Source organism: Gasterosteus aculeatus, chromosome 8, assembly GCF_964276395.1.
Source record: "Gasterosteus aculeatus chromosome 8, fGasAcu3.hap1.1, whole genome shotgun sequence".
Taxonomy (NCBI): Eukaryota; Metazoa; Chordata; class Actinopteri; order Perciformes; family Gasterosteidae; genus Gasterosteus; species Gasterosteus aculeatus.
In genome coordinates, this window is record NC_135695.1 from 17,504,995 (window position 1) to 17,515,875 (window position 10,881).

General features: G+C 42.3%; 1 protein-coding gene across 1 annotated transcript in view; it reads left to right on the top strand.

Moving 5' to 3' along the window:
- Positions 1 to 10,881, top strand: part of LOC120824183 (disintegrin and metalloproteinase domain-containing protein 10) — an 18,914-nt gene continuing 8,033 nt past the window's right edge. Inside the window, exons 1-8 of the mRNA XM_040184832.2 lie at positions 1 to 255; positions 1,305 to 1,452; positions 1,569 to 1,687; positions 1,881 to 2,033; positions 5,951 to 6,036; positions 6,845 to 6,967; positions 8,942 to 9,034; positions 9,460 to 9,628. Of these exons, the coding sequence (XP_040040766.2) occupies positions 195 to 255; positions 1,305 to 1,452; positions 1,569 to 1,687; positions 1,881 to 2,033; positions 5,951 to 6,036; positions 6,845 to 6,967; positions 8,942 to 9,034; positions 9,460 to 9,628 (952 nt within the window). The 5' untranslated portion in view covers positions 1 to 194. The remainder of the gene's footprint in view (positions 256 to 1,304; positions 1,453 to 1,568; positions 1,688 to 1,880; positions 2,034 to 5,950; positions 6,037 to 6,844; positions 6,968 to 8,941; positions 9,035 to 9,459; positions 9,629 to 10,881) is intronic.

Below are 10,881 nucleotides of genomic sequence, written 5' to 3' on the forward strand. Positions count from 1 at the left end.
GCCTTTCTTCCGTCAGTCAGTTCTCTGGGTTGAAATTAGACAGCGAGTCACATTCCAGTGTGGAAAGACCACAGGTACGAGAGCTGTTAAGGACAAAGGTAAAATCAGGATGGAAAAAGAGATGAACGTCAGCAAAGGAGAAGAACAACAAACAGTGAAGTGGTAAAGAAAAAAAACACACTAATGAGGAGACTATGGGGGCTCAACACTACTGGCTGCTGCTACTGTTGGTCGACTACAGCGCTCGGATTACAGGTACGCAGTGGAAGGTTTGGATAAGTGTGTGTGTGTGTGCTGCGGGGAATTGGAATGAGATGTGTCTCCTCATCTGCCCCCGAAATAACGTCCGGTTATTTGAGGACGTTTCGCTGTATTTTCTTAATGTGTGAGAGTGAGTCTGCGTGGGTGTGCGAGTGGATTCGCCTGTTCTGGGTCCACACTTGTGTCAACTTGTCTTCTCAGGAATGCTGTAAATAGGAAGCGTCATACAAAACCTGCTGATGATGTTGATGCATATAATCGTTAGGAGGGGCGGCAGTTAACACCTCATACACAGAGATGGGTAAAAGTACATCAAAATGTATTTTGAAAAAATATCCCCAAATGAATGTATTAAAATAAATCACAAAATATTAGAGCCAGAATATGTAACAAACTGTATTTTGAATTTAAAATGTTCTTATAACTTTTTTTGTGGATTTTTTTCTGTTTTTGCACAATGTGGTATAACAGAGCATTCAGATTTGGGCTATGTAAAGCTCTCGTGAATCCCCCAAAAAAGGAGGAACAGTCACAGAATATCAGTGTAACTAAGCAAAGCTACTAAAAAACTTGATTGAAAACAACTTGAAGATTCTGTATATATATATATATATATATATATATATATATATATATATATATATATATATATATATATATATATATTTCTTTTATTGATGGCACTTAACAGCACATCAACTTTGGCTTTGTATCAACAAGAAGTTATGTATCACATATGAATAGCATCACACATCAGGCCTAAGTATACTATAAAAGCAAAATAAAAAATCAGTTGTACACAGCTAAAGAGCCTAAATAAATTACTGTACATCAAGTTCTGCGCAGAAAAATCAAGAAAAAAGAAAAAATGTAAATAGTAAATCAATAATAGCAATGGATCTTCTGCGTAAATGTTAATTTCATTACGAGAAGCGGTTCAGAGAAGACAGTAAACCAGCAGAGCCAAAGTGGGCATCATTGTCTAGTAACCCTGTGAGGTGTGAAGCTCTGTGCCGGTACTTGAACGTCTTCCTTTCCCCCAGGCTCTGTGAGTGGCATCAGTCCGTACATAAAGCATTACGAGGGCTTGTCGTACGACAGGGAAGATCTTCACAGGAAGCACCTGAGAGCCAGAAGAGCCTCGCAGCCTTATGAACGCACACTGCAGCTGGACTTGGCTGCTTTCCACAGGTAACTTCATTGTTCCCTCAGCGCTGCAATTGTTTTAAGCACCACAGTTGCTTTCACCATAGTCGAAATAGTGGATAGCACACGTGAGCTCTCTTCTTGTTTTTGGTTTCACGCAGAACTTTCCGTCTGCATTTGAAACACAATTCCGAGGCGTTTGCCAAGAATGTCATCGTGTTCAGTGAAAATGGTTCCACGTCAGCTGACCTCTCCCACATATATTCAGGAACACTAAAAGGTGGGTATGGATGGGATGTCTGGCCCACCTGGGCTTGGAACAGTTTGCCTATCACTCAAGTCTAGATTAATTTTTTGGCGACCAAGTTTTTATGTCTCTTATCTGTAGCCTGTCTGTCCCTTTACCTCAGATGTTTCCGTTCACTTTCCCTCTCTGACCCTGACGTGTCGTCTCTGTTGACCTGGTCTTGCAGGTGAACACGGCTCCTGCCGCGGCTCAGTGTTACAGGGGCAGTTTGAGGGAACCATCCACACAGACAATGGGACCTACTACGTAGAGCCGGTAGATAGATACACCAGCAGCCCTACGGATCACCACTCGATAATCTACCACGAGGATGACATGGGTAAGATGAACTCCCGTTTTCCACTGTAGCTCAGCTGCTTTTTCTGGTCCTTTTATGATAAAAGTAAAAATGCTTTTAGACATTCCTTCTTGTTGTAGATCTCTGTCAACAGCCCTGATTCATGGCCCTCTTGGCAGTCACATACGAAGACATACAACTAAATCAAAATGCACATCTGTCCTTTATGTAACTCATCCTTATTGCTCAGTTCCCACACAGAATCCTTTCATTATCTGCGACAAAAAGCTCTATACAAACTCAGATTGCCAATGTTCAATGAATTATCTTTACCCTTGACTCCTAGTGAGATTAGAGTTACTAGATATATCAGCAGAATCTATTTAGAGCTTTGTGGGGGTGTTGCCCTCCTTGCATGGCACAGGTCAAAGACCAGGTAAACCGAGGGTTTGACCTGGTCCGATGGGGTGACTTTTGAGGGAGAGGGAGGAGAGAGTGATGCTGAAGTGATGGTGAAAGAATAGGGTTTAAGAGGTACCATGCAAGGCCAGGAGATGAATATAAGCTTTTACTGGAAAGGAGAGAAGGAGGCTGAAAGGAGATGAGGACGATCAGAAGGTAGAGGAACTTCCAGGTTTTGAAGTTAGAAACTAAATCTTACATTTTCTACCCTCGTATGCTTCTCTAACTGCACATGAATACACATCGGAATAAGATAATTTCCAAGAAAGCATTTTCGTTTTTGTCCTGAAATCTACACAGACGCCAACTGCTTTCCTCTCTTCACCTTCTTCGCCGTGTGCTTTCACTCTCAGGCCTGCATATCTTCAGGAAACTGTGAATGATTTGGCACATGATATTTCAATAAACAAACAATGCTTCCTTACAAGAGGTAAATGTGGACACACGGGGGCCTCACGTAATGCGTCTACTCCTGTGTGTACTTCCACTTCCTGTGGTTGTCTTCTGGGGGAAACATAGGTTGTATAACAGCATTTCTCTCCCCTGGGAGGTAGCATGACGTGAGGTCTCTCGGATCTGGGAAGGGGTCTTTGCATTCAAAAATTAAAGGAATGTTGTGGATATTTGAATTGAATCCTAAACAGTACACTTTTAAAAGTAAGAAGCCCCCCCCATCACAATTCGTTTGAAGGGAGTAGGACAAGGAAAATCCTTTGATGGAGCCCAGATGCTGGAGATGTTGGTCAAAGGGATAAAAAGGAAACGTATGATGATCAGGATGGATTTGATAGGGCTGTGACGAGGCCTGACCCTAACATGACCCTGAAGTGTGTGACAACTACAATCTGGACTAAGCAGAACATTTTCCACCAAGCGGGTGAATTTGTTATTTACAAGCACAGGATTCACACTTAGGAATTTGTGGTTGAATAGATTAGAAGTGTAATTCAAGCAACGGGGTATTTACTGGTAAGGAGCGGTGTGCACACACTCTCATGGGCAGGGGAAAAAACACAGATCACTGTTATATTATATTTAGCACTTTAGCTAAGCAATTGGGCACTTAAGGGCACTTGACCTGACCAACCTGTCGCTTACGGGACACTTGGGCAGCGGCTTTAGGGCAGAAAATGCAGCAGATTTAAGGCGAGGCATTTCAATGCTCAATGCCTCTTTAAGTCGAGTGTTGTGGTTTGCCTCAGCAAACCTCAATGCGTGACTTTGAGTAAATGTTGATTCATGTTGGTGCTTTGCTCAAACATGCTTTCAAAAGGGATTAAAGAGGCTCTGGGTGGAGAAGTTGTTGTTTTTTACATTCCCCACAGCTGTCTGGACAGAAATGTGCCTGATTACTTTTTCATTTGGGAAATCATTTTCTTCTTTCTTACACCGATTCATCGGCAGTTAGTAATTGTAGGTAATCATTCATTAATTTATTGTGTTAGTTGTTTACAACCATTAATTATAATGTAGCATTATACATAAAATAGACCAGAAACGTGTATCTCTGGTAGTCTGATAGAGGAAAGAAACTGTAAAGAGGGAACAAGTACAAAGGTCTGGAAATGATTCTCCCAGTAGGTCCACGCCTGCCATTTAGTCCTCCACATTCACCTCAACCCCCCTGGCTCACCCCCCACTCGTGCATGCCATACATCAGATGAATTACTGGTTTGTGATTGGCTAGAGGACTTTCGTAGAATGGTGTGATCCAATCACGAGGTCCGTGTCAGGGGTCTTGTGAGATTGTATTGCTGCATGAGTGTGTCACTTACACATACATGCACATGCATCCATGAAAGACACTGTTTATTGGTCTTTAAGGTTATTATGGGTCAAAACATGGTCTGATTCAGTCATTCTTGTATTACTGCAAACAACTGCTTGTGTTTCTCTGCTGTAAATTGTCGAATTCAAAGCGACTTTTGTGAATAGGATTGTTGCTGGAATAGTTGGTTCTCTGCGGATTAGAAGGTTTTTGCGCTAAATCCCACTCAACATTTTTACAATATGTTGCAGCAGTCATTGCTTTACATTTTATTCTTTCTTCCATATTCATAGTGTAAGAATCTCCACAGCCCCTTATTTTAAATCTGATACACTGTTATTACTGTTACACTGATCCTCCTTTTGAAGGAATTCTGTGTGTTTCACAAGAAGGGCCAATTTATGCATTTGCAATTCCTTCCTTGAATGCAATCCAATCGTTGCGGCATCAATGTGAATGATGAAGCTGTCCCAGAGGTGTTGCAAATTGAAGACGCCGATGTTGTTTTAATGAAAACGAGTGAGTTTTCCACAAGTCTCCTAAGACTCCCCCTCCAGACCACAATGCTGATTTCCAAATATTAGTCCTCTGTTCACTAAGGATCCAATTCTGATTGATTCCTGCACTTTAAGGAAAGTGCCTTAAATCCAGAAAGACTCCAGGAGACAAGCTTAGGAATAATTTTGATAGAGCATCCGTTGGGAAAAGAAGAGTTGCACCCGATCCGACATCAAGCGCAGAGATTATATCACTTACAAGACCTTTAAATGCCAGGAAACGTTATTAGGAAATATCAGATCAACACCCAAATCCTCTTAATTAGAATCTCTTAATTGATTTGTTGTTGTCTCTTTTCTGTTAAAAACTCTATTTAACGAATGTTCCCTTTATTTTCCCAAAGAAAATGGCCGCTTGGTTGGCCTTAAAAGAGAGAATATACCACCTGTAAGGTTTCACTCAGCATTCCCACCTTTGTCGTTGCTCCAGCTTTTGCACACAACACACCGTTTCAGCACAAACACAACATGTATTTATCAGACTGTGGCCCTGGTCCACAAGCAGAGACATTGTGAGCAAATCTTACACAATGTCCTGTTTTCTATAACAAATAAACAGCAGCGTGTTGAACTTTAACCTACTACCGTTTCATCTCTATTAAATTAGTTATTTAGATTGGCGAACGCTGTGTTATTCAGGACACCGTGCACTCACACTAAGTGAGTCACTGAAATGTTGCAAAAGTGTTCATTGACTGACGGAACATTTTCAGGGACAAGATTAAAGGGGACTGTGTGTCACCCTGCATCTTTGTGCGTGTTTGACTGGGGGAGAGTAGGACGGCCCTTTGGCCTGTTTGGTCATAAATTGTTTGCTTTTACTTTGCAGGATCGTGTATTCTGGTGTCAGGTCTGCCCTCTTTTCTCCCTGTAAAAACTGCTCTAACACGAGTGTGGAGGTTGATATTTTTCTCGTCCACAGCCATATATTCACTTACTTACACAGCTGAGTTTACTACCATCCACATCTCATCTCATTTTGCAACCTAGTTTACGTTTTGGTAAATAAATCATAGTTTAAGTGCATTTTTGGAGTCTCTGCCGTTGTTTTTTCTTATGGTGCTTCTTGTGACAAAAGACAACTAATAAGAAGATCAATTTCTTTATTAATTTACCTCAACATATGCATATATATTTTTATAAGTGTCTCTGCTTGTTTTGTTTTTTTGTAGTCCTGCCATCCATGAGAACTGGCCCCGGTGGATTCTGTGGTGCAGAACATCTGAGCCTCCTCAGCCAAAGCCTCAGACGAGATGAGGTAGTGCCGTCCTGACATTACCTCCTTTGATACTCAGACAAAGACACACTGTCCTCACCCTCAGAGTATCCTCCCCTGTAACTCTATAAATAGAAGATTAATTTACCAGTGGGTCTGATTCATTTGTAAATATAACCGAGTAAACACATTTGTTCTTTTGGTTCCTTTTATTTATCCTGTTGAGTCACCGTGGGCACATTACAGGATTTTATTCCAACCGAAGGATGTGACAGAGGTGACATTTAAAAAAAGTGCCACATTTTCCAGCAGGAGTTGTGTAAAGTAGAAAGCAGCAGATTCAAAACCAGCCAGATTGACTGTGATTATGAAACTGGGTATGATGCAATAAACATCTGCCAAATCTATTCAGCTAATTTTCCCTTTGGGTATTTATTGTTGACCTTCGACCAACTAGGCGGTGGTCCAAATGTGCATTGTAAACAATGGATGTAGGGACATTGGTATGGATCCTGTTTTAGAAGCGTGTCTGTCGGTGGAGATCATTTCCACTGTTTGGAATGATCTGAACAGATGTTGTTCCAACTAAAGTGTCCATGTTGTGTTCTTATGTCTACATGTCCCAGGGGGACGTGCAGTGTCCCAGTAATAGTGGCATTGTGTTTTTATGTTTCAACATAGACACACTCAAGGCTTTTTGACCTCACACTTGCAAAATAAGGATGAATCAGTACCAGTACAAGCTGGTCATTTAGCATGATTAAAATCTGCCTTTTTACACCGTGTCCCCTTTAGAATGTGCTTAGGTGAATATTCTTCCTTCTTCACATCTCTGCCACGTCACCCACAGGAGGCACCAGCGAGCCGGGGCAGGAGAAGAGTGGATGAGTCAAAGACCAGCTGCCTGCTCCACCTCCACGCGGACCACCTCTACTACAACAAGTTCAAGTCCGTTCAAGCAGTTGTGGCTCAGGTTGAAATCTGTTCTCAACATTTACCTCGGCCTGACTTTGACAATACAAGGGATTTGTCCCTTTGGTGATTGGTGCAACAGTGTGTGTTCATCAGTGACTCGCACTCAGGCAACAGCTTTTCTTTATCTCCCGCGTTCTCGAACACCCCGTCAGGGTGATGCACTTACATGCTGCTGATGAGTGAGCTGCCCGTTGTTTGGGGACCCAGAGAACACGACGTACCGCGGAGCATTCCCAGTATGAACATACAGCGGCAGCATCAAAAAGCAACAGGATTTCATCAGCTGTTGGCGGTTTAAAACGTTTCAATGAGTAACGTGTCCTGGGCTTTGTGAACATGGGGCTCCTCACCTGATTGAATGACCTGTCCCATAATCTAACTTTGATGAAATAAGTGAAACTATATGCAGGTATTGCGTAGTGACCTTGATATACTGAACTAATATGCAAGACTGTTAACAGATGTTGTTTCGATTTTTTGAAAATCTCTGATTAGAGGAGTTTTTTTCTGAGGCTAATGAGGTACGCTAATGACATCTGACAACTGAAAGGAAACTAGAGGAAAACGATTTGTCTTCACCCACGTCTAGTTCACTATTTACCATTGAGATGTCCACGATACCAAAGAGCAAACTGTTGTTGCTGCGAGGCGGTATATGTATATGAGGTTCTGCGCCAGGTGTAACGGCCTGGCACGGGGAGGGGGGGGGGGGACAAGCATGACTATGTGACCTTCTTCTCGTGGAACCTCGCGGCCCCTGCGTGAACATTCAGCACGGAGCAACAACCCTGTGAGAGTTGCTTTTAATTCCCTCCGTGCACATTTAAGTAAAGTACTTTTGTTATTTCATTCTTACCCCCCCGTGCATTCTCGACATTTTACCTTATTACAGCGGCGAGACGTCTCAGAGAGGAGGGCAAGAGGGCGGTGGGTGAAAAGGCATTATTTGGATCTTTTTATAGCACGAGTGCCACACAAACCAGAACTCACGGTTAAAAAGTCGATGAGGAAGAACACATTTTTCGACTTCCCGTTTTGAACTTTGTTTTAGTGTCGGCTGACCCGCCGTGAACTCGGGTTTGAGTGACATACGGGAGTAGAAGATGCTTGCCTGCTGGCGCGCCTGCATTGCCTCAGTACCATCAGCAAGATAAGAGTCTTTCTGTGTTGAAGTTCCTCCGTCTGAACGAAGCGCTCGCCATTGGGGTCAGAGGTCAAATGAGACGCCATCACGTACTGATACAGGAATGCAGGTACATATCTTCAACACAAATCGTTTTGTCGGCGTCTGATCCGGGTTCAGTTTGAGTTTCACATCTGTGATGTTTTATAATTACATTCATGTGATCAAAGCCAGGTCAGTTGGGGAGTAAGTGCAGTACAACACTATTCTTCTCACCGGAGTCCTGTTGTCCGTCCTCACTTCCTCGGAGTCTTTCCAACTCAAACGCACACACACAAACACACACACAAACACACAGGGCCACGGTCGGTGGGCCAGACAGACGTTTGTTGCACCGGGTGAGAAAACACACTGTGAGTGATCTTTGAGTGTAAATAAACAAGATGCTGTTGTCAAAATCTCTGCTGCCTTCAGGCCTCTAAGATGTCAGCATGTGGATTTCGGTGTGATCCACACAGGCTTCCATGTGCGTCCATGTCCTCCTCTATTCGCTTTCTATGTGTATTTTGGGATGTGTGAATGTTTGTTCCACCCACGCCGGGATCACTTTGTAGATCACCTTACTTTAAGGTTTAGCTTACGTTGTCTGGTAATTACTCAAGATCAGAACGTATTCTTGGACAAACGGGCGGTTGGGAGACAGTCAAGTATGTTGTCGAATAGATAGAAAGCAAAATCAACTGTGGCCCTGAGAACTCAAGGAAACAAATGTTAACAGAGACGACATTTTCACCTGAGAGTACGTCCGAAACCCGAGCTGTCATTGATGCTTTTCTCCCATAAACGCAGGTTGCCTCCTACATACAAGCCGTGAATGACATCTATGACAAGGTGGACTTCGATGGGATTAAGCTGATCAACTTCAAAGTCAAGTCCCTCCGCGTAAGATCACTCTGCACTCGAGCATTGACTCGACTGTCATGATAGCAGGTTTTCACCACACGATTATTGCAGCCTAAATGATTCCAATGCTCCAATGTAATGAAGAAGATAATAATAATGATAATAATTAATGCGATACTCATCTTTAACTTTTCCTTTATTGTGTTTTTCTTATTTTTCCAAATGTATTATATTCTGAAAGGAAGTGTACGGAGGCTGAGGCCACATTATTTACACAATAATATCATATGCGTGTTAATTACATAACAGCTTCTTTTGTGAGCAGTTCTCTGATAACTCCATACGTACATTTTTTCCGACACAACCACTTTTGCATCGGATGGCGCGTCTACGTGCCAACTTCCTTGGAGGTGTGAATGGGGAATGCAAAGCGAGCTCCTTGTCTCGTCTCTCTCTCTCTCCAGGTGGCGACGGGGGAAGATGAAAGCGACCCTCTGAACCCTCTGTTCATCGGGCCGGAGAAACTCTTGAGTCTGTACTCTGAGAACAACTCGGGCAACTTCTGCTTGTCCTACCTGCTGACTAACAGAGACTACAGCGGACTGCTGGGGCTCGCCTGGGAGGGCAAAGCCGGTGAGTCGGACTCACTGCGACAGCAATGCACGGGAATCACAGACGCACTCACGCAGACTTCATCAATACGGGGATTTTACTTTTCATTTGATTCAATAATGTGGCCTTGGAAGAGGGTCCGGGGGGTTTAAACTTTTTACTGTCCAAACGTCTTAAAGCTTGGAGAGTATATACTGTTATGTTTGGTCATATATCATGGAATTAGTACATTTCAACAACATTAAAGCTACTTTATGTATGTTAAATACCTAAACCTAACACCCCTGATCCTAACTCTTGGGAAAAAGGTTAAAAAAGAAGAAGAGTTGCAGTAAAAATGCATGTCAGCCTTGATTGAATGATGTTGTGAGTGGCAGAAATGAACAGCTTTTACTTACATGCTTTTCTACAAGCAGTGTTTTGATTTCAGATACAAAGTTACGTAATTTATTTTTAAATTTCAAATGTACAGAAAAGATCTTGTTGACATATCATATTTACAAAAACAGAAGACGAGTAAGCTATAAATATAAATACACCCTTTGACTGAAAATACTGCATAACATTTTTTCCTGTTTTTTTTCCATCATGCTCTTGTCAACGGCGTACCGTTATAATTTAGTAAAGGGACGACTGTGTTACAAAATATCATAGAAACTCACAAAGCTTTTCTGACATTTACCAAAGAAAACTGTTCTTTATTTACTTTACCATTTGAAAAACATCCATATTTTGTGAATTTGGATGGACCTTCTCAGTCAATTTCTATATTTAGAGCTTTATAGTTCCATCACCTAAATATTCTGATTAACTACAACGTAACTAATATTGTGCGTCTATCAGCTCCGGTGAAGGACAACCTGTGTGGAGTGCAGTAATGTGAAGGAGGAAGCTCAACGCGTATGTTGTAATTGTTGTTGTCGGAGGTTCTTCATTCATGTTTAAATTACGTGCACTCAGGCTGCTGCGTTATGATTGGCTAAACTGGGGGGTGTGAGACCAGACCGCCACAATGGCATGAACCTTTGACACACAAACACACACACACACACACACACACACTGCCAGACGTTTTATTCGGGATTCCACAGCCTGATCGGCATGGTGAAATCTCACGTGAGGCGATGACATTGTCGTTACAATATCTAATGTCTAGAACTGGTGGACAAATCTCCAAAAGATTTATGTCCAAAATCCGCCCAAACAAGGCAAAGCACTCCAAATATACAAATGTATGTCAGTGAAATGGGTTTTTTGATGACGTTACAGTGCAG